This window comes from Phalacrocorax carbo, chromosome 3 (assembly GCF_963921805.1).
Source record: "Phalacrocorax carbo chromosome 3, bPhaCar2.1, whole genome shotgun sequence".
Classification (NCBI taxonomy): domain Eukaryota; kingdom Metazoa; phylum Chordata; class Aves; order Suliformes; family Phalacrocoracidae; genus Phalacrocorax; species Phalacrocorax carbo.
Window position 1 is genome coordinate 18,744,527 of NC_087515.1, and position 24,809 is coordinate 18,769,335.

The 24,809-nt window shown below is 38.8% G+C and overlaps 1 protein-coding gene across 2 annotated transcripts in view; it reads right to left on the reverse strand.

The window, feature by feature from the left end:
* Positions 1-24,809, reverse strand: part of RBKS (ribokinase) — a 69,729-nt gene that overhangs the window by 10,093 nt on the left and 34,827 nt on the right. For both annotated transcript variants that reach the window (XM_064446043.1, XM_064446044.1), the window contains 2 exons: positions 20,726-20,817; positions 10,838-11,026 (listed from right to left, as the gene is read on the reverse strand). In XM_064446043.1, the coding sequence (XP_064302113.1) occupies positions 10,838-11,026; positions 20,726-20,817 (281 nt within the window). The remainder of the gene's footprint in view (positions 1-10,837; positions 11,027-20,725; positions 20,818-24,809) is intronic.

Below are 24,809 nucleotides of genomic sequence, written 5' to 3' on the forward strand. Positions count from 1 at the left end.
CATATGCTCGAGTGCCTCTTTCAAAACCACAGTATCTAGCCTTTGTTGGCTGGCCACTGCTCCCGCCTACCTCTGAACTACACATCCTGGAGGGAAAAAAACCCACCAAACTTCAGGAGGATTTTTTTGTCTGAGCTCACTCTAGCATTGTCCTCTTGCCAGCTCCCTGCACTCTTTTTCCTACTGAGTTTGTCTAATCTTTTTCATGAGTACTCGAGTTGTAGCTCCTCTCTCTGAGTTCAGAAAGATGTGACCTACGAGCCAGAACTGCTGCTCTGCTCTAGAGTATTGTCCTCTGCTCCCCACGCATTCTGTTGTCCTTAACCTGTGGGGCAGGTGTGCAGAAAACAGGGCTCCCGCACCTCGCTCACGGTCTTCAGCAGTAGGTGAGCACCCAGGCACTGCTTCTGACAGGAAGGCATTCTCTGCGGGACTCCCTGTAAAATGGATCTTTCCAATGAACATACTGCTTGGTTAATGATTTCAGTAACCAAATCACAGGCACCAGTAACGAGGCACAAGGTTCCAGAGACTTTCCTTACCTCTCCCCTGTATTTCTGTATCTGTGCTTTGAAATGAATAAAAACGATACTCAGCTATTTGGGCAGCTGACAAACATTGCTGCCAGAATTTGGGAATCTGCTTTTCTACACACACAGACACAAAACAAAACCCTGAGAAAAGTGGCAAAATCATTATGCTCAACTGCAAACTGCCCATTAAAGGCATTCCTATAGGTTACTGCCAACAGTTACCAGAAGTTAAGGGTTTACCTTCCTTCCATTTGTCTAGCTGAAGCTGTAAGATATATTCTGTCCATGGGACAGGCTGTGAAAGATTAACTCCTTTATTCTTGATAAGAAATAAAACTTCTGGCATTTTCTGTGGTTAGAATTTGCAAAAGCAAGAAGCCTGATTTCCCCACTATTCTCATTTCTCTGTTCTTGTTCTTTTGAAAATGTAATGATGCAATATCACCGATCCAACGCAAATCTTTCTGGTTTCTGTAGTGACCAAAATTACTTGGCAATGAAAACTCTCTTGGAGGAAATCAGGTCTTAGCTCAATGTCAACATTACTGCAATTGGCATTTCTGGGTAACTAAGTAAGCAAGGGGCTTGGGAGCCAGGTTTGCCTTCTTTCTCACCGTAGCCAGAACTGATGTGAACAAACTGAGAATGGGCTACATTCCACAATAGCCAGGGTGATACTTGGTTCTGCAGAGACTAGCTTTAAAGAAGAAAAGGAGGCATATGACATTTGTAAGCTAACCATAAATACAAGAGGTAAAAAATGATGAGGAGTTTGGCCAAGAATATGCTGCACTATTACACATCAGATCACATTTTCAACTTCCTACGGCTCAGGCCAGAAAAAGATACTTGGGAAGGTGACACTCTGGATGTGCCAGAAGCGCCAGCTTCCAGTAGCTATTTTTAACTGCAGGAATTTAATTAGAAAGGATGGCTGCACACAGTTGGTCTTCCTTCCTTTCCATCCTTTGTGCAACTCAGATATCCCAGAGTGCTATGCACCATTACAACTGTCTTGTGTGCATGCACTGGTGACCCCAATACCTGCTCCGTACACAGGGTGAGCTACATACCAGGTCTGAACTTCCTCTTGGAGGAGACGCTGTTCTGGCTTCATCATAAAGACAAGGGGATGAGAGCAAAACAAGAAAAGGGATGTGGCACGTTCTGCTGCCATGATTTTTACTTGGGTTGCAAGCCAGTTAGCCCAAGAGAAGCAATAAAAGGGTCGTTTCGTACTCTGCTCTCAACCTGTATAAATTATACCATTGTTTCATTTACTAAAGCGTCCCAGGAGTGAGATAGCACAAAGATAGCTTCAAGACATTTCTGAACTCAGCTTCCGTAGACCTCACCAGAATGTAAACTCAGGCCTAGATGTTGGATGCTGTATCCTTCATGTGTTCTGGCCCCCAAACAAAACATTTGAGTTGGCACATAAATGCTGCCAGCATCCCTACATTTTCTGTCCAGACTAATCAAGTGGGTTAACTTTCAAACTGGAATATTTCTCAGTATGACAGTAGTGGAGCCAAAGCACCTGTCCTCATAGCACATTTCCACAAACCCCTCACAGTCTCTTCAAGAAGCATCCAATGCAAAGCAACACTGCACTGCTATGCACTTTCTCATTTACGTGGACATCTGCAATGGTGTCCAGTTCTAAAATGAGACAGCTGATATCCTGACAAAATTTTTCCTCCAGTCTTAATTCTCTTTGAAGAGAAGTACAGAGGGGAAGTTATGGTTTTATCAAGGGAAGCAGGTTCACTTGCCACTGACAAGCCAGTCCCTGTGTGCTTTTCTTCCCCATCTGCAAAACAGCGGTAAGAATAATATTGTACCTTGTGTTGTGAGTAAAGAAGTAGTAAATAATGTAAGGTACTTATCAACTGTACGTATATGTATACATGTATACGGAACAAAGTCGTAGGACGCAGTGGGACAAAATGTCATGATCTGATACTGGTGGTGTGTAGCAAACCCAAACAATTCTTGGTATCACGAAAGTAACTGAGACAGAAATTCAGTTTTACTATGAGGTTTTTGTTGCCTGGCACTCTGCAGTCTTAGAAGAGGCTTAGAAAACTAAATATTGGTTTTAAACTTCTTTTTATTCTACATCTTTGTTAAGTACCCCCTTGTAATTTAATGCAATTTGTGGCAAATGCTAATACTGCTTTGGGCCCACTTCTCCCTGTCAGCTGCATCTCTGTTAAATTATGCATTTCCATCTGGAAAGAAACTGTACAGGACTGTAGGCTCCCTTCCACTTAGAGTCAGGAATGGAGAGGGATTTAATTAGATGCTCCGTGGTTGAGAAAAGGACTAGAGCAAAGCCTGGGTGGTCTGTGGAATCTTCCACTGGAAAACAAGGCTGCAAATTATTCTGTACAAGCCTGCTTCTGTTTGCTCACTTTGTTTACATTGTTTGTTCTTACAGATTAAAATAGAGAGTTACTAGGCAGATAAACAGCATTTCCTCCATGACAATGTTGTCTAGAAGTTAAGAGAGTAGCATGGGACAATATACGCCTGTGCTTCAGTTTTGGCTACATCACCCCAACTCCGTGTGTAACTTGGAACAGGACATTTTTAGCTAGTGCTTCAGAACACCTAATCACTGACAGTTTTGTTCCATTCTTCCTATCTGTAAAATGGGGATAATATAGCTTTCTGCTCTCAAAGGGGAAAAAGGGCGCATCCAGCTTGCTCCAGCTCTTCTCAGCTGACTGCCAATGCACAGGGACACAGCTCTTGCAATTCCTCTTGCCACTGCATACCTGTACACCCTTAAGCCACTGACCAAGCCTTCAAAAACTGAAGTGTCTTTCAAAGGCCTGAATCAGAAGCAGAAACTTGTGATGAGCCAAGCAATTCCCATCTACACTTAACTGTGAGTCAACTCAAATGCAGTGATTTCAGTCATGTGCCCTTTCACAGTTCAGCTGAACTTCAGAACATAATAGATGCAGCTTTAAATAGATTTACAGTGCAGATTCTTGATTGCAGTGTCTGGCAGATTAACTTACTCCTCATGGTTTTTCTGTTCCAAAATTCAATGGATTCCATATTTGTAAAAGAGGGAATGCAGAAGGCTAAGTCAGAAAGTGGGCTATGACTGGAACTAAACTTATTTATTAACCTATTTTGGTTGCATGTTAAAGAAAGGAAGCTATTATGCTGTTGGTTTGCGGGATGTTAATGGGAGTTCTGGGCATAATTACTCTGTGTTGGTGTGTGAATAAACCCCACTCATAGATAAGCTGCTTGCCCGATAGTAACTTTTTCTCTGTCCTTGAAAAAGAAAGGGAAGATGAAAAAAAGAAAAATTAAAAGAAAAAGAAGAAAAAGAAGAAAAAGAAAATAAAAATAAAAATAAAAAGAAAAATAAGAAGAAAAAGAAAAAGGAAAAGAAAAAAGAAAAAGAAAAAAGAAAAAGAAAAAGGAAAAAGAAAAAGGAAAAGAGAAATGGAAAAGAAAAAAGGAAAAGGAAAAGGAAAAGGAAAAGGAAAAGAAAAGGAAAAGGAAAAGAAAGAGAAAAAGAAAAAGGAAAAGAAAAAGAAGAAAAAGAAAAGAGGAAAAATAAAAATAAAAATAAAAATAAAAAGAAAAAGAAAAAGAAAAAGGAAAAGGAAAAGGAAAAGAAAAAGGAAAAGAAAAAGGAAAAGAAAAAGGAAAAGAAAAAGAAAAAAAGAAAAAGAAAAAGGAAAAGGAAAAGGAAAAGAAAAAAACCTTGCCCTCCATGGTCACTTTGCTCCTTCTTGATACAACCGTGGGTAGGAAAAGGTTAAACTCTCAACATTTTTCTCTTCTTAGCAAGTTAGAGAACTGTACATCAGACACATTGTCTGCCAAATGCTTCATTTACTACCAGCTGCATTTTTACTTTGTTGAGAGATAGCTGAAATAAAATCACTGTTCTTTGTGCAAACGGCATGCTAAATAATGTACGGCTACAAGATTATTAAATAGCAAAGGCATCTGATAATATTAGAGTCAACCACAAGTCCCACTTCTGCTGATGCACAGAATTTTGAGTAATTAGTCATTGCACAGAGTGTTGTATTTATATCCCCTTGAGCCTCAGACGTTAGGCCACAAAGTCAGGAGACAAAGAATTGCTGTTATTAGGAGGACTGGTTTGGATTTATTTATATTCTAAGGCTTTATTTCAGTGTCCACTTCACTCCTCTGGCTCAGGCTTCCTCCAAACCAGAAGATACAGCTAAGTCAGAGAATTTTAGTGTAAACCATATTTTTACAGACAAGACCTTTCAACTTCAAGCAGAAGAACTTCAATGAGTTTGCAAAGCCCCCAAAGAAGCACAACTGGCCTGAGGTTATATGACAAGCCTGGGAAAAAGGCCTCCCAGGTTCTGTTCTGATCTGTAACAGACTTCTCATGGTTTATATGCAATACATTAATAGCAGCTCCACTTTATGGATAGATAAATTGGGATACAGAGAAGACAAGTAACTCTCCCAAGGATTTATAGCAACTCCTTTGCAGAGCCTTGGAACTCTTACTCAGTCCTTTGCTCAAATCACTAAACCACCCTGCCCTTTTTAGACCACAATTACTGCACAGGCCTGAATACTGTGACATATCTAAAATTATATAGCTATACACTTATATGAGGCTTTCTTAAAATAAAGGTTGTGTGACATCTTCAGAGTTCAGTACGAAACTGCTCAGTGAGCACTCTACTGCTCAAAGACAGCCTTTTTAATCCTCTCCCATAGTAAAAGAGCCAGATCTAATACATCGTAATAAGAAATCAGAGGGAAACTTAATAGGATTTGAACACAAAACATCTGATGACAAATTCATATTGTAGCAATGAGCCTTCATTTTGCAGAACTGACATGAAAAATAATGGTAACATCTACGATTATGACAAATAGTACATATCATCTGTCTCAGAATGTCGTACAGAGAAGGACTATATAGAATAAATCACACACGCGTGTCAAATTTCAGGCATAACTGAGTAGATTAAATTTTGAATTTTATTATGTCTCATAAATGAGTTTCCTGTTTATAAGCATGGCACCTCAACCTGTGAGCTCCTTAGCTTTCCCCAGCAGGTCGTGCACTCTCTGTATCTGAAAAGCACAGCCAGACAGGTAAAATGCTAGTAATGTAAGAAATTATATGGGAAATTTAATGGCTGTGCTTAGAAATTCTGTGAAGTTAAACATTTAGCCGTGAGATTTAAAAGGGATACCATGGACTTGCTGTGATTAGTAGGGCACCATTGTGAAAAGTGATTCCAAATTTCCATCTAAATATTGTGTGCCCAAATGTCTCCATTTGCCTTTACAGAGAATACATCCGTGCCTAAGGTAGATATGCAGACGCTTGATACCCTGATCGTGAGTAGTGCTAATGCAGGATTTTTGTTCACACAACACTAGCATGTGTAAACCTAGAGGTCAAGTAGAAGCTGACGAAGAGATCTTAAGCAGAGCAACTGTACTGTGTATTTAAAAGACCGGATGGGATGGAAATTAGAAAGTCACGCTAACCAATGCAAGCATGTATGGATGTTGTTCAGCATCCTGATCCAAACTGGGCTCTGGAGCAAACCTGAGGTTACAAAAACTAACCCTAAGTGCTTCCCCCCCTTAAAGTGACCTCCAAGCCGTGACCTGGAAATGAGGGCATAGCAGCTGAGTAGCTCCCATTTTACACTAATGCCCCCACAGAGGAGAGATTCTCTCTGTGCCAACCCTCCGATTCAAAGCATGAATCCTAGATGGGACACCCCACCTTCAACTGCAAGGAGCAACCACAGTAAAAGGCAAAGCCCCAAGCCCTGGGGTGCAGCCCCAGTGCCAGCACACATGTTCCAGCCTGCTGTAGCCACCAACCACCAGACTGCCCCACCTCCAGAGGAGGCCTGGCATGGACAATCCTCTGAAGCCCAGACCCTGAGTAACCTGGAGCTCCAGACAGCCCAACCGCCTCCGCAAAGCCCACCTGCACATACCAAGCCCTAGCAAGGACCCCAGCAGTATCTCAGGGGCTCAACTTAGTCCCCAGCTGCTGCTTGAAGCGCTCGGCTCTGTAAGATCCCATAGTGCTTTTTTGCAAAATGGAAGGGAACTAATCTCACTGCTGGCCAAATTCCAGCTTTGAGTAATTACATTCTTCTGACAAATTTTCCTTGGCAGTTTCAATGGAATATAATTAGTAAATGTAAATAGATGTAAATAGTGCTGTAAATTACACTTTGCGTGATTGTTAGAAGCAGAGAGGGAGAGCGAGGGTGAAGGGGCAAAAAGAGCAGAGCTTCGTTCTCCAACATGGACAATGTTGTGGCCTTCTCTGTCATCAGGCTGCATATGTCTCTGCCAGGATGGTGTGTTCAGGGCTACTGCAGCAGCAGATGCCACAATCCAGGATCATTGTGTGGTTCATCACACAGATTATCCACTTCACCTCAAGTACAATTTTGACCTGACGGTGTTTGGTCATGTCCCGCAGCTGTGTTCGCAAGCAGCTGCTGTGTTCCACCTCAGCTGTGCTTCTGCTTCAGCAGCAGGCGAACTGCTTCACACACACATGCACGCAACTGCAAAATGTGTGTATATGATATTATTGTTTTCTGTGAAATGCTTATCAAATTTGTGAATGGTTTGTGAAACCTTCTGCTACCAACTGAAGAAGTGTCATATAAATGGAATTATATAATTATCCTTCCCAGCTATTTTAATGCAGCTTCATGTACTAGTTTCACCTGAAGTAGAAATAGCTTCTTCCAAAAATAAAGTACATACATATATTTAACTTCAGGTAGTCAAGTAGATTTAAAAGCAACCATTTAAAGTAAGTAAAATAGATTATAATGTACACCTTTCTTATATTATCTACATATTAGTACTTTTTAATGTGTCAGATGTCTCTTACATATGTCATCTGCCTCAAATACAAATTGATATGGGCAGTGGGCTTAATCAGATCTTTCTTTCATACAGAAAGTTTGAGGATGTTTTGCAATAATTCACTTATTTTTATTTTTATGCAAAATTTGCATATAGAAAATAGCTAGCAGAAACTAGTAAAATGAAGGGAAAGTTTACTTTCCTAACAAAAGCTTGTTGCACTATTTAGCTATAACAGGAGAAACAGATGTTTCAGCTTTACAGTACCATGTCTTGCAAAACTTCCTTCTAAACGACTATTCGTGCTCTACATGTTTTGGACTGTGTATGGAGAGGTCTGCTAACAGTCATGAGAAGCGTTGCATACATTAGTAAAGCCCACATTAAGATAATTAGTGCTAAAAAAAAATCAACAAGCCTTTTTTCCCCCCCTTTATAGTATTGATTTAGTGTGGGTGAAAAATGCCAGATTTTCAATCTTGAAGATTCATGTTCCACCACAGAGTGGGAGATGGAGCCAGCTTTTCCCGGTGTTCTGCCAATAAACTCTTAGATTAACCATCTCAAGGACTGGGAGGAAGAGCCAGGCTCTACAGTCTATCAACCCTTAGTCTCTCTGATGAACCCATGAACATGGAGAACGGGGAACACACTACCTGGGACACGGAACTCCAATTATTAATTTCTGTGGCTGTACCTACCCAAGTATTTTCTCATAAAAAATTTTCAAAATTGCTGTGGACAACAGAAATGACCAGGAGGCAGTACTGAAGCTGCGCTACTGCAGAGAGGACTCTGGGCAGTGGTAGCAGTTACGGTAAAATTTCTACAGTGAAAGAGGCCCTTGAAGCTCATTTTGTATCTTACATGCATATCTTTTAAATGGCAAACTCTGTTTTAATACAGACTGTTTTCATAAGGGCTCTGTAACCTTTTGCAGATTCTATGATGGGTTATACACAACGTTTAAGTCTTTGTCTGGCAGTCACTTTACCTTCTGCAGATCCAAACAATGTCAATATGAATAGGGGCACATAACCAGATGTAGCTGGATTATGGCAGCTTAAAAAATTACTGCCTGGTCCCTCAAGGTGCTGAAGGCAGGGCAGTTTAAGGTAGCAACTTTTGTTTAGTATTAAATGGCATGCTATACGCGTGCACATGAACAGCTCTGAATACTCTGCGGACAGGTGGCTACTTGCTAAGCCACCTTACAGCTTGAGCTGATTCCCCTGGGGAAGGATGCACTGCAAACATGCATCTGAAAAGAATAACATGTCCTGCTAGAATTTTTAGGATTTCTTTTAGTAATAGAGCTATCCAGGTTAGCTGAGGATAATATTTTGCTTAGTGTTTGGAAGGGTTGTTTTAAAACCACTTGCTTTCAGGCAAAGTGATAATCAGTCTAAGCACTGTAAGACTTCTATAATGGAAGGCCAACACATCTTTTTTCATTCAGTCTGCAAGAGTAAACTGCGCACAGCTGTTTTACTGAAAACAACCCACTGGTATTTAAGTAGATTAACAAAATTAACTGTGAAAATCCTCTGCTATGCGAAAGCCAATAACCTGTTGGCCACAAGGAGGCAGGGCAAGGATTCAGTAAACTCAAAGAAATTGCTTTTATTAAAAAAAAAAAAGAGCCTTAAATTAGTTCAGCTATGAAACTCTGAACTGCTAGGCAAGATAAAAAGCACTTTTCAGCCACAGTGTGTGGTTTCAGTATTTGTTATATTCCAAGAGCAGCAAATATCTTAAGATATCAAACAATAGCTGATCTGGCAGCAATTTTCTGCTTCTTTTGAAGAAGGAGATCACACATGTTTCTTCTTCATCACTTCTGTGTGCCATAGAGAAAAACTCTAACAATAAGCTTTGATAGCAACAGTGGATTTACCGACTTAGAGCAAGAAGCTGTACCGCCAGGTTCACAAGGTGTTGCTCCCGAGCTAATAAATCCTGCTTCTGGGCAGCTTTGGGAGCTCTTCCTTTCACTCCCTTGCCACTTCTAATTCTGAGCTAAAAGCAGGCAGGGGCAGTTAGGTGTCTGTAGTCCCTGACCTAGCACCTTGTGCACAGTACAGTACAGTGATGCCTCCCTTAATCAGAACTTTAGGACATTCCAAAATCAGCACTAACACAAGGTCAAGATACTAAATGACAAAGGGGCAAAAGAGGAAAACAAAGCTGAAGTATCTCTGTTTCAGAGTTAAATTGGAAAGGATTAAATTTAACGTGAAACAAAGCCTTCCACAGTATCAGCACATCACAGTCCAAATCTATGGGTGATATTCTGCTTTACAAGTGACTTTACTCCTAGCTCTGCCACTGCATGCTACTGAGCTAGGTAATTTCAGTCCTGTATGCCTCCTGTTTCCTCATCTTTTAAGCAGTTGCTTTCCTTCTTTGTGAAGCAGTATGAGGTCCATGGATAAAAAACATGCGACAAGAACTAGTTATTATTAATGCAATTCAGATATGGAATGCACCAGATGGTAAAATCTCCAGGATTTTAATGAACTATTGTAACAGAACATATGTAATATGACGTTATTATAACAGGCATTTAAATGTATGGTTAGTACATACAACGTGACCTGCTCTGCTCTCAGTAACTCCACTGGAATTATTTTGGATTTATGTCAGATAATACTAGGAACACAAAATAGCCCCATATGTGCAATGTAGTAAGGTTTTCAGTAATGTTATCTTAACTATTGCCTGTCCTGTTTTTATTTTTGCTGGGGGTATTGTATTTAGTGATCTATTCAGGTATGCTTTCTGCATTTAATTCTGAGCAGGAAGTTAAAAAAAAAACACAACAAAGCCCTCATGTCAAAGACTAAGATGCCTCTGACCAAGTATCCCTTACCTTATCATCATAGGGTAGTCATCATGAAGCAGCAAGAACTTTTGTGGTTTTTTTCCACTATATTCTGTAAAAGTTATGTCTTTGATGCTCCTTATGCTAGACTTGATAAGCAATTCATGCTTGTGTCAGAAGAGCCAAACATTCACTTTCAGACTGTGAGGACAGTAGTATCTCCTTTCTCCCACAGCATTTGAGTTCTGGACAAGATTAATGATATAACTGGGCAAAGGTCGAAAAACAGGACTGCAGCTCAAGCCACTGGCATCACACATTACAGTCAGAGACAGGTACTGACTTCAGTAAAGGACAAACATAAAGATACTATCAGTATGTATAATAATTCTAGCAATTCTACAATACAGACTATAAAACTCAAGTGAACTAACATTTAATATATGAGAGGCTGGAAGCAAGATATCAATTTCACATCATAAATTAGCCTTTGTGCTAGTGCCCAAAGATTTGGCTGATTACTCACTGCTTTCCCTTAGTGCTTAAGCAGGCTTTTCCAAAGTAAGACAGTTAAACCACAAAAACGTACCGTAGTGTCCACAGCCCTGACCTTCCCAGCAGGAACGTGCTTTGGAATGGGTTCTTCTACTGATATCATCATGCAGCCTTCTGCTCCAAGAGTAACAATTACGAGCTTACACCCTCTTTCTAACAGCATGTGTCCCACCTTTTCAGCATCTTCAAGGTTGCCAACTGGGATGCCCGTTAAAATTTCTGCCTGGAAAATAACCCACGCAAATGAAAATCATAATCTGACAACATTCATTTTTGGACAACAGTTGCATTTGAAAACAGTATTTAATATCTTTTTAAAATGTGTATTATAGGATGATCATGAAACCACTTCCTATGCTGATATTCAACTATGTCTTGCTCCTCGTTTGAAATCAGTGTGTACTTCAGGCACAGCAGACTAATGGAGAGCAGCTTTGGCAGAGACGAAGGAGGCAAGGGTTCTGTTCCAGCTTCTATGACTTGCCTGGCATGCAACCCTTAGTAAAATCATTTTTCTCCCACCTGCCTCAGTTTCTTCATCTGTGAAATGGACACAATGACACAGCCTTGGCAAAAGCATTTTGTGGTCTGATGTGAAAAATGATACATGACAACTCGGTCACTGTTGTCAGGGAATATTTATCACTAAGTGACAGACTTTTTAAATTCTTTTTTAAATTCTCAGTGTTCAGCTAAATAAAAATCACAAGGGAAAAATCTCCTCAAGGAAAAAAATAATTGTTCAACTTTGACCACTCTGTTTACTTTAATATATATTTTTAGATAAGAATACCAAAAAGTTATCTGAAGCCCTCTTTGGGGAAAGGCCCATTACAAGATTATTATTTATTTGCATTATGGCCATGTCCATAAGCCTCTGTCAAGACTGAGACTCTTCTGTGTTGGCTCTGTACAAACACAGATAAACTCTTCTTCTAACGGATGGTGACCTTAAGTCAACTTTCCCAGCTGGCTCTTAAAATTAATCTCTTCCAGTTCCACACAACTAAGAGCAAAATTGCCCAAAAATCTGCAACAACGACTCCAGAATCAAGCATCCTTTTCACTGCTTCATACATTTTCTTGAGATGAAATTGTTAAATGTCATGTACATTTTCTTTTTCTTTTGGCAGGGAAGAGAGCAAGAATGAAACAGGATGAAAGGAAAGAGGAAATACAGTACATTTTATCTGAAAAAGTATAGCAGGCAGTAGTGCTGCATAATACAGTATGCCTTCAGTTGTAAGTAGACAGGCATATTATATTTTGCTTTTGTTGTCTTTACTAAATCTTGTCCTGCTTGCCTGAGAAGAGGGAAGTCCTACTTTATCTTGCACTAAAAGGCTGCTGCTGGATCACAAAAAATGCAGAGTGCAGTATTTTCAGATAACTGCCTAGTAACTGGGCACAGCTTCCACACTCTTTGGGCTTATTTTCAGTGGAAAACTTACTTTCGAACCTATTCACCAGCTACACTTCCTGACTGCTGCATGGGCAGCTCAGCGTCTTGGGTAACAGCTGCTGAAAGATTTCAAACTACCTTCCTCTGCATTACTGAAACTTGAATTCAGTGCACATATTTCTTGACATAATGTACTGTAAACTACAGTGATTAAACAACCACTCCAGGAAGCACAGGCCATGTCTGTAGTAAAGAGAGGGAGGGCAGACAGCTGGGGACAGGAACTACTACAGCCATCCCAAAGTAAACCGCCCCCAGCTGTGAGTCAGCGCCCGCTGCTCGGCACTGTCATTTCCTGTGTTTCAGCCTGACCCAGGCGAGAGGAGCCACCCTTAGGCTCTGAAGGGCCAGATTATGCCAACACACTCCCTTGAGTTTATAGTATCATTAGCAGAGTACTTACTGGTTTTAATTTTCAAACTCACAGGACCAAATTCTGCAGTCCCTACTTAGACAAATGCACAAATGATTTCAAGCATTGATCTGATCGCTACAAGCAGAATCTGGTGCGGCAGGCCTTGGTGGGTAAACTTGTGCACTGCAGGGGCAAGGTGTGGTTAACATGTTCATGCAATTTAAAAGCACTTTTTTTAACCACACTGATCCCAGACAAGAATATAGTAAGCTTTAAATTATGAGAAGGCGACTAAACCTATCCAATTTTCTCTTTGGCATGGCACCATGCTGCTCAAACTTCTCTTGCAGTACTATTTAAGCAAATTAAACCTACTTCAGCTTTTAAAAGGTTATAAAAGTATTTTTAAGTAAGAAAATTTGTTTCAAAAAGTATCTCACAAAACCTTTTGAATGTATCTTCTTGCAAGGCTTGCAAGGAGTCAATACACCAATACCGTCTTTGGAGAAACGAAGGACAGATAATAAATAGTATTAAAATAAACATATATTCTATTCTAATATTCAAGCATCTAAGGAGTCTGTGTCTCATCATGAATTTTAAGATCTCTGGAGCAGTAACTATGCATTCCTGTATTCAGAACACCTAGCACATCATGTTACACAAATAAAAATGGATTAACACGAATCCTTGAATGAAACTGGCTAACTGAATCTCCTGTGTACTTCATGATGTGCAATAATTCCAAACATTCTATGTTGCAAAGCCTCCAGGGTGAAAGTGGATTTGGTTTTGGTAGAGAAACAGTAAATCTAATTTGGGTTTATTTACCTGGTATTTGCACTTCTGTAAGCTCATGAGCAACGTAAATGAAGTACTTAAATATAATATTCTTCCTAATGAAAGGCACGTGCTGTCTGCTTAGCTTTAACATTGTACCCCTCTTTGTGATTGCTGTGCCCAAAGTCAACAGGATTTTTTGCTTGGGTAGTGAAAGAACTGTTCTGGGACCGATATGTGAAAGGTTTTGCAGATATCTTTCTTTTCATCTTTACACTGCTTGTATCAATAAACAAAATTATTTTGAACAGACAGAGTCTGTATAAAAGTAGATCTTCAACTGCTTGAAACCACTATCATGTAACTCATCTACAGCAGGATGGCAAAACTAAAAAACACTGGGACAAGCTGGAAGAACCATAAAAGCAGCAGAAGCCAGACAGATTCTGTGCCAATAATTAGAGATTGCGGTAAATGTCAACTGATGTTAAATACTGTGGTGAGTTTTTAAGTTCCTCCCTTCAGTAGAATCTTATTTAAAAAACAAACTGTGGTACAATTGAAGGAAATAACTAATGGTTATGTAAAGAAAAAATTAAATAACAATACTAAAAGCCCAATGTGGACATTTGCCATAGTACTGCACAAAAGAGCAGCAAATTAAGAATTTTATTTTTCTGCAGCTAGTCTCATAAAACTCCTCAGTTAAATGGACCTAATAAAGCAAGAGGACATTCCACAAAACTGCTGTCAGAATAAACCTGTGACAGAGATAATTAATCTACATAGAATTTTCTTAATTTTGTTTACAAAAGTGGAAGAGAAATGTAACTGAAGCTTTTAATTTGACGGATATGAAGGTTCTTGGCCATAATCCTCACTAAACTTAGTTAACTCTCCATGCCTCTTTAGAGTGTGGAGTCTAGTCACAGTAAATTGACACAAACCAGCTCTGCTACAGAAAAAAAAATGGTCCTGGTTTTTTCCCTTCCGCTCCTGTCCACATGGCCCATTCTCTAGTGCCAGCACAGCCATTTATGCATCCAGGAAACAAACTGGATTGCAAGGAAGACCTGTGTTAAAACTAACGCCACCCCCAATCCCACACCACCCCCAAAACAATTAACTTCTTTCAACAGCAGTACTAGTTTACACTGACTAAAAGTGAGAATGAAACGTTGATATGAACCTTTGCCAAGTGTTCCTAGCTGTGGTGCATTTGGGGCAGCCTATGGCTTACACAGCCGCTTTCAGAGAGATGTTCTGGATGCTCTACTTAGCAATTGCAAAATCAAGTCTGCAGCATGGTATCCAGTTTTGGGATACCTGGCACAAGACACTGACATACTACAACAAATCCAGTGGAAGGCCACCAACACAGTCAGAGGGCCAGAGACCAGGACATACAAGAGGCTGGGAGAAGTGCATTTGTTCAGCCTTAAGAACATAAACTGACGGGAAGACCCAATTCCTGTCTACAGCAGTTTAATGGGTGGGTATAGAGAAGATGGAGCCAGGCTCTTCTTGAAGGTGTAGAGGGATAGGGGCTAGAAACAACAGGCACAAGCTGGAACATGGGAAATTCCAGTATTAGGACAAGCTTTTTCACCATGAGGGTGACGAAGCAGTGAAACAGGTGCCCAGAGGTCATGCAATCTCCATCCTCGGAGATTCAAAACTTGACTGGGCAAAGCTGTGAGCAATCTGACCTAACCTGGCCATGCTTTGCCAGGGTGCTGGACTAGAGACCTCCAGCGGTCTGTCACCAAATTCTACGATCCTATGACCCTCAGTAACTATAAACTGGTAAAATAACAAGAAGTCTTAATTCTTTGGGGAGCAGTCCATCATTTGGACTGTTTTTTGTGCACCTAGCACAATAACAACTTTGGAAATGCTGCCAGGTACTGCTGGAACAGAATTAATAAATAATAATAGGGAAACTGTGTCAGTTTTAAGACTAACCCATCTAAAACTATACATGATAATTTAAAATATTTTTTATTTTAAATATTTAAACGCAGTAAGCCAGTTGGCTACAAACTTGGCTTGTACCTTCAGAGATTTCTTTGAGAATGACAGAACAAGTACTCAATCTCATTAATTCTAACACATGTGAACAGTCCCAAAGAAGTAGTGAGGCAGATTTGGCACATAAGCAATTGAAAATCAGGCCACAAGCCAAGCTAGTTCCAGTTGTTTCAAATTATAAAATTTTTACATACATACAGGCAGAAATACTTATCGTGCTGGAATAATTAAAAACTGATTGAAATTAATTGGCTTGAAGCTACTCCCCTCCCAAAAGTAACATCTTTCATTTTAGACTAAATATGGGAAATTTCATAGTTTCCAGCAACTGATAAAACAGGGTTTAGAACCAAGTTGGAATTAAAATATACTGTGAATTGCTGGCAACTTCTATGCAATGGAGCAATAGTAGCTTTCCATTACTTAAAACAGAAAAGGCAAATTCAAGAGATGTTCTGAAATATTTTAATTCTAAAGGACCTATTTTTATTTTGACTACTAGATATATCCATTTTTTTCTTTAGAAAGACTATCCTTAGTATTAATCTCTCTATATTAATCAGTACTATCTTAAACATCCTAACCCAAGACTCCAAATACAGTTTTATAAACTTGATATTCTCTGATTCTTGTAAAAGTCAATACTGTGTCTTGATTTTGGACATATTAACAAGAATTTAAATTATTAATATTTCTTCTAAAAATTATCTAGCCTCTAGTAATAGACAATAACTCTTCAAAGGAAATATCTTAAATAGGATAGTACCTATTTTTCTGTATTGTTTTTATACATCTTGCAGCTTTATTTAACAAAATTAGCAATTAACTTATATTTAGCTGTACTGCTTTCTACCCCAAAGTATTCTGTCAGCATTAATTAAATCTTTGCTAGGCCTTTCTTATTTAGATCAGAAGTCTGATACCCATTTTACATTAGGGAGAAAGCCGTTCCCAGTTTTGCATTCAAAATAGCTTGACAAACTAAATCATTTGCTGTAACCATTTAGGAGTTTTCCGTCTCCTGAAGGGCTCTTCAGTATTCTTTGAACGGAGAAGCAGCTGTTCTTCAAAACGTTTAGGACTAAATGGAAATCGCTGATGTGCAGTATATTTTGGTTCCTAACCTGCAGGGCTATGTAATTGCATGCACACACTAAATAAGAAAAACAACACATGAACTGTATTGACATTGTGGTTGTGCCTAGAGCCATGCTGCAGCAAGGAATTGCACAAATACGTGGGAAAAAAATGGTAAGCATTCCAACAAGCTCATCTTGTATAGGGTTGTCTCTTTTTCAACATTTATAGATGACTGAAAACAACAACCCTTGGTTTTCACTAAGATGACATTGGATACATTTATTTTTCATTAGAAGAATCAAGGGAATGGAGAACTAGCACATTCCTGCACAAACCTCAGGGATTAGGCTGTGCTACATCTGGGAATTAACAAACTAGTCTCAACAAGTTTGATCTTTCTGGGAAAAGATAAAACTGAACTACAGGCTAAGCAAAGAAAGAACTGATAACCTTGCAAGATTTGTTCTGCTTTTTTTTGTTCACGAACCACATAAAAAGAAAGTAATGTCAGACATAAAAAAAATTTATTATTGCAACAAGCAAGAGTGAAAAGAACAGCTTGTGAAGAGCCTTCTAGACAAACTAATGGTAGATAATTCACTGATAGTATAATTTTGTTTGCTTCTCCCTAGCACATAAATCCATAAGAACAAGCTGTGCTGTTATACCAAATACCGTATGTGATTTCATTAAATCCTAAAGCATTTAATGAAGGATGGAGTATAAAGTGTGATGTCGTATTTGATACGCGCGTGCTTGCGACCCGACATCCCATGGCTGGCTGAAACTGTAGTTGACATTTTTAAACTTTTATTCTGTGACAAAGGCATCGCAGATCAAAACTGCTGACCTTCATGGCGGTAAATAACAGAAACTTCTGACTCAGTAGTAATTCAGCTAATCACAAGGACTACCACCTTTTTCTCATCTTGAACAACACAACACTCCACATAGCGTATGAGACATCTTAAGCTAAATGGCTAGTTTTCTGTTTTACGGCTAACGTAACCTTCTGTTACGAACATATCATTCACATAATATCCACAAACCACAGGATTTTATCATTTAAAGGTATTTCTTGGTAAAAAAAGAACGATAAGGACAGTTTGGTAAAATCGTGTGAGAAATATTTATAAATTTAAATGACTAAGAAAGCCAAACCAAGCCATAGAAAAAATCATAGGAAAAATCAATCGAAAAAATCAGTGTAAATTTAATCTTGTCTTAGCATATATGTCTGTGTTAAAAAGAATGTTTTAGAAACAGTTGAACTGGATAGCTCTAAAGAGTTCATCTTTAAAGTCAAGATGATTTATTAACTATTTAAAAAACTATTTAAAAGAAATAAGATAAAGCAGAAATACATTGGGTTTTTTTCTGGTAGTACCTAAAAATCCCAAATAAAAAATAAAAGATCCCCAAAAGGAGTAAGGCTGGAACATAAATAGGATTTGGGCTAGAAGGAAGTTATCTGAGACTTAGAAATACCACGTAGGAGGGGCAATGGAGCTGGAACACATCTCAGGGAGGCAGCTGTAAACACCACATTCAGTAAATTTGGCCACAGAGAAAAATAAAAATCCAAAGAACAAGAATGGTCATAGTGGCTCAGACCAGAGGTCCATATTATCCAATTGCTCTTTTTTGACTGTGACTGCTAGTAGATACTGATGGAAATAAAAAAAAGTACAAAATGATATTTTCCCCCGTATATATTCTGGAGTCTTTAGGTACTTCCTGATTTAAGAAGGTGAAGGACATGCAGATGTAGTTGGTTGAATGGATGAAGTTTAAAAAATTAGAATTATCTTTAAGATTTGTACAATGATTTTATTGCTTTTAAGTGCCACACAGAGATGTGACTGGTAACCTTTGTTTGGGTATGTAAACATTTATCTCTACACCAAACTTCTTAAGCGCATACATTACAGGGATCTGAAATTAAAGAGAGTCATGAAAGAAAACAGAAAACAGATGGCATATGAATATATAACAATTACTAAAAAAACAACTTTCAAACTTGTGACATAAGAAAAACAAATGCTTCATTTTCCTCTTTTCTCAGCAAAAAGAAAGGAACAATGGCAATAGTTCATCCCTGAAAATCAATTCAGTAACAAATCAGACACACAGAGGGGATAAAATCAAACATAATTGATTATTACAGTCATGCCAATGTAATTGATTTCATTGTAAAGTATGAAAAGGTTATTGTTAAAAGCAAAGGTATTTATGTGCCGTTTTTGTTCTCAGAATATGCTGTAGGAGTCCCACACTTGGATCCATGCTCGCATGATATGGCTGGCAGGAACTTCCACAGGTCTACCATTTCCATAAATTCAGAAGAGATAAGCCTCCTCGACAGTAGAGAGCGTATTTCTGTGTCTGTGCATACAGTGATCCCAGCTATCTACCAATGGTAATTGTTTCTTAAAAGAAAATAGCAGAAAAGAATGCAAACTGTACCCCAGCTCTGCAGGAAAGGTAAATGAATGAGCAGGGATCTATTATAATTATACACCTGTATTTCTTGTTCTCCAAATAGAATTAATTTTCTTTTCTCCATGTGGTGGTAATAATAATACACCCTGGCTCCAGCAAGCTAAACTTCTCAAAGAATGTCTCTTTCAAGACTGTCCTCTAGCAATAAAGTATAACAAAGGGAAAACTTTAACATGTGTGTTGCAAAGAGCAATGAGAGAAAAGTCAGGAATAGACAAGTAATGAAAAACAAAGTTTGGTTTCTAACATATGGGGGATAAGTTTTTGCAAGGGAAAAAAAAAGTAACTGGTGACATTATGAAAAAAGCAAACAACGGATGACATTTACTAAATTGGTGGGAGAGTATGGGTGTTCTTAGCCCAAAATGTGCGCCGTTACACCATTTAGCCAATCCAGGGGCATAGTCCAGGCATAAGTGCTTTCTGAAAGCATGAAGAAAACACCATATGGGTGTCCTGCCAGTCCCCTGAACAAGAATAAACACTTTGCCTTAGTATTCTCTTCATCACATATAATTGAATTGTGATAGCTCTTGGACAATGTCTGAGCCACAAATGGTATCACTGCCAGTTACACTAGAAACTTTGCCTTCCAGAGACCTGAGGAGATGTGGCATCTCCCACCTTGCTAGTTTGCTAAGTCCTGAATGCTTTGGAGTATCTGAACTTGGCAGACACAGGCGGAAACATCCCAGAATAAAATTCAGGTGTCCATTTGGGTTACTTAGACTGACCTTTAAATGCTCGAAGACTTGTGAACTGAGAACTTCTGATATGATTTGTGATGGATTTTAACAGAAATTTCAGAAGAGGGTAACTGAGTCTTGACAGATATTGTCATCAGACAAAAAAATCCTATAAGTAAGCAGGGCCATGCTTTTCTCTTAGCTCTTCCCCCTATTTTCCACCCAAAGGTAACATGTTCATTGCAGAAATCATGTTTGTTGGAGATAACTTCAACTATAATCAAGGCATGGCTTCTACCCACTAGGTTGCTTCTCCCATGTTCCTGTTTATATAAAGAGAGGGTGAAGGGAAGGAACACAACATGCATAATGCTAATAAATAGGAAATTTAAATGAAGGCCTTATGAGATGAGCTTAATTTGTCTCTTGTGATAAAAATAATTTCCTTCAGGAGAAATAACACACTTGAATTAGCAAATAGAGAGAAAGGAGGAAAAAAAAAAAAAAAAAAGGAAAACATATAGTTGAAGGGCCAGAGAAACAGATTCACCAAAAACAGATCTGACAGGAAGAGGCATTTGAAACTACTATTTACCATCAAGTGCAGCATGTGTGCATCACCTCCTGGCAAGCAAGTTTAAAACTGTCAGAAGACTATGGCTAGTGCATTCCTGCTAATCATATCAAGGGACCACAGAACAAGGACAAAGATATATTTTAATATTTACCACTCAGTGCTAATATTTTAAAAGTGTCCTTTTATGGATTTGTTTTACTCATCTACTTGTAAGGAAGGCTGGACACAACTTTCCCGCTGCAAACAATTGATTTAATTTTCAGTGTAATCTAAAGGTATCCTAAAATACTCCTCTTTGCTTGTTAGGTCACGGATCAAACATGTCACCTCCAAAAGTCCTATATAAGAGGAGCAGTTTTCCTGCTCCTTATACTGCATTTCTGAGAACAGAAGCTCTCTGAAATGTTACTGCTTAAGACTCCCTCTTTAACATGGCATATGACCATTACCTCAGTTTCATTGCAGCAGAAGATGTCAGAATGGGTATAAAATTGTGGGTCTAGGTCAGCAAGGGCTGGAGCTGGATTAAATAAAGTCTTTACTGAAAAAAAAAAAAAAAGAAAGAAAAAGAAAGTAAGTCTAAATCTCTAGTGTCTTTAAGATTCATAAACCATCACCTGAAACACCCCTGTGATTAATTCAAAGCCCCCAGTGTTTATTATTATCACACAAATGGATCTCAGTTTCTGTGTCCTCATTTTATAGAACTGCTAAAAGTTTTTTTTATTATATTAAAGCTCCCTTCTAATTCATGTGCAGGCACCTGTCATGATGGGAACAGAATCAACAGAAAAATAACCAAGAAATTATTAAATTTAAAAAAAGGTGGAAAAAGCCTGTAATTTGTTTAACTGATGATGCTTCTTCCAGGATTTTACTAAGTTTTACAAGAACTGATTTATTTCTAGCATTTTTTCAGTGTTGTTATCTGCCTTCTGTACATGGAGAAACAGGGGTATGGAGTAATGAAGGGCATGTCCAGACAAGGAGTTAAACGTGCTTCTGAATGTGTTACCTAACTTGTTCAAACTGCCACATTATAAAACTGTAGTGTAGACAAGACACTGTATATTTTTGACGTGCTATCTGGCAGAGCTAGACCTAAACTTAACACGTGGTAGAATATGTTAGTTAACCTAACTTTAAACTGTAGCCTAAGGCCCCGTATAACAGCAGAAAAGGTTTGTCATGAGGACAGTATAAGTGACTTACTCACTGTTAACACAGGAAATCTGCAGACTTGGTTTCTCACTTTGCCAATTTTATGATTAATACTTCTGTGTCTTAACCACAAGGCCATCATTTTTATAAAAGGCAACACACTCTTACTTTAGAAATATTCCCTGTAGTAAGTGATCAAATCTTCCAACTTGCATGCCTAAATGTCCAGTCCTAAACACATATTTAGAACCAAAGCTATAGCACATAATATTCAGATACCCTGCACACTTCTGAATCCCAGTTAATGCCCTAAAAGAGAAACATGCACAGAGACTTCTGAAATCTCAGTACCGAGAACTTTAGGAGATGACCATTTTGATTAACAGTCTGAAAGTTTTAGCTTTTGACTGTACAACTTCATCATGCCTCTCTATCTGCCTCATTAAGAAGAGTATTAAAGCAACAAAGACATTTACTTAGAAGTCAGAAAATGCCACGATTAGGATTTCCAATGAAATCTTAATTTGGATCCCTTATATTATTACAATACAGTATGCATTATAATAAACCTTTTAATTATATGATCACGTACCACTGAAAAACAGCATGTGATCACATAATTAAAGACTGCAACATAATACATATGCAGAAAGGAGACAAATTAAGGTTTCACAGGCAACATTAACTCTTGCATTTCCTATTTTCTGAATTGCAGCGCTAATAAAGTTTTTTTTCAAGACAAATCTTTAAGGTATACTTTCCTAGGTAAAACAAACAAACAGCACATATTGGAAAGCAAACTCTTGTCATGTGGTATCATACCAACATATACATGGGTCAGGAGCTGCACTGGAAGTGTTCCAACTTGGGTTTTAAGTAATACAGACTCATCATTAGCAGGGTGTAGTACTTTACTATTAGTTTGCTCCTATATTTAATATTTGCTGAGCAGGGGGGAGATAGAAGAACCCCAAGATTCTCTTTCAGGCTGTGAAGAAGAGCATGGCTTGTGAACAGGGTAATTGGTTTGGTCCCCCTGAGGAACACCAAATTATTTTCTGCCCAAATTCTTTTTCCTTTGCCAAGATCCATTCTCCTTACCTAGCTGCCATTCTTTATGCCTCCTTGCATAGGCACTATGCAATAGTAACCTTTTTCACTTGACTTTCATCACATTGTTTCTCTTTACGCCACCTCTCCTACACTTTTCCCACTTTCAGTACCCACAGCCTACTCCCTGACACTACCCCCATACTCCAATCTCTGTTCAATAAATCCTATCCTCTGTTCCATTTTCAGTTTCTCTCTTTTTTCTTCCACTGTCACCCCCAAAATCAAGCAAATCCTTCCTAGACTTCCCTTGTCTGAAATCTACTCTCCACCATTCCCAACCACCTTTGTCTCTTCTCTATTCATATCAAGCAAGCTCCTGCTCTGCACTTCCTGGTCCTACAAGAGATCTTTAACAGTATAAAAGAAGTTGCCTAAAACCAAATTCAGGAATTACACTGAAAGTCATGCTGCCCAAATCAACAACTGCTGGTGTGGACAAATTCTCAGGGGAAGCTAGCTGGGAAGCTCTAACAATTTCTCAAGTCTATGTGAAAGGTATTTTCCAAAGGCAGATAATACAGCAAAAATCAGGCAGACTTCCACATTGTTGCAAAGGCATATCTTTAAAAGTAAGTCCCTTGCTATCAAGTCTTAAGTACATTTTAAGGTAGCCAGTATCCATACTTTAAAATGGGGCAGGGTGGGAGGCATTTTTCTGTTGCTTGGTTTCTGCAGCCACTCTGCTTTGGTGGAAATTTTATAAAGAATTTAACCACAGACAAAAGGCTGTTATGAAAAATTGGAGCCCAAGATTAGAAAATTAGACCTGAAAAATTGACCCTTTACTTGCAAGTGTCCAGCAACCTTGACAACTGAGGCTGCTTCCAGCCCTCATTATGATACATTTTCATTCTTCACTGCAATATTAATAGGCTGGACATTATCAGCCATCTTTACAGAATCTGTCATTACAGAAGCCCAAAAACTGCTTTACAGACTTTATATACAATAACATTTTGCCCATCAATGAAGTGGTCCCACTCCTGGAAACAGCAGCAGCTTTTTAATGGCCAACATGTGGCCATTAAAAACCTAGAATTTTCCAGATTTCCACTAAACTTTATGTCCATTTCATATAATTAGTCATCTTCCTTCCCTCCCTTCCTTTTTTTCTTTCCTTCCTCCCTCCCTCCCTTCCCAAGAGGGACCTTTAATAATCAGTGTCACAAGGAGAGGATGTCAGACCATGAGACATCCCTCTCTAGCTTTCAGATCCAGGTGATATTTACTGAACAGAAGCAAAGGGCTCTTGCCTGCGCGTCCACTTTCTTTCTCCATCTTACTGTTTATTTCTTTCAGTAAGAATGAAGAAAAACAGCAAAAAAAAAAAAAAATTGAAACAGAGGTTTGAAGCATCTGGGTATGCATCTGCTTTAAACAAAAATAGTCTAGTGCGCATCCTAACTTGCAGTACTGCATTATACATGAGGGTATTGCAGGCTAAAAGAAGGGAAATTACATTAACAATTTACAGTTGGCTAAGGATAGATTTTTACGGTGCTACAAACTCAGCTGTTTACTTAGATTTGACTGCACATGACATTTGAACGTGTGTAGCCTACTGCTTTAAATAAGAAGCAACCAAAACTTTCCTGATATGAGAGCTGCACAATGACAGCACGGAACTATAGCTGGCCCAGAGTTAACTACTGTCTTTTCTTGATATATTGTGCTGTCTACAGTTGCTAAATGCTTGCATGTCTGTTCTGTATATCAGGTTTGGATTTTTAATTGCCTTTACAAAAATCCTACCTTTTCTTCTGTCACAGGCTGGCATCTTGCTGTAAGGGGGTGACAAAAGTGTGAAGCAACTTTACCAAAACTATGCAGAGAGTTAGAATTAGACAAAATAAGTCATGGATATTGACTCATGAATCAACTACAGGCAAGTAACCACTAGATTAAGAACGCTTTTATCCATTTTCATAAACCGTAACGAAAAAATATAGTAAGGTCTGTTTCCCCCCGCACACATATATTTTAAGCATCCCAGGTGCTACTCAGTTAACTGAAGTTTTTGATTTTTATCTAGACACGCACGAGTCCAGTTTTGACATTTCAAACAGAAGTCAAAAAGTAATTTTTCCCTATGCACAGTTCTGTTTATAGAGTTTATGACTATTACCACCACACTTCCAGAGCCCAGCCTGGCATCTAACATAGCTGCTTAAATCAGCACAAAACACATGAACACAATGCATAAGGTTCTGCTACATCTGACATCTTCACGAGTGCCTGCATGCTAGTGATCACAACAGG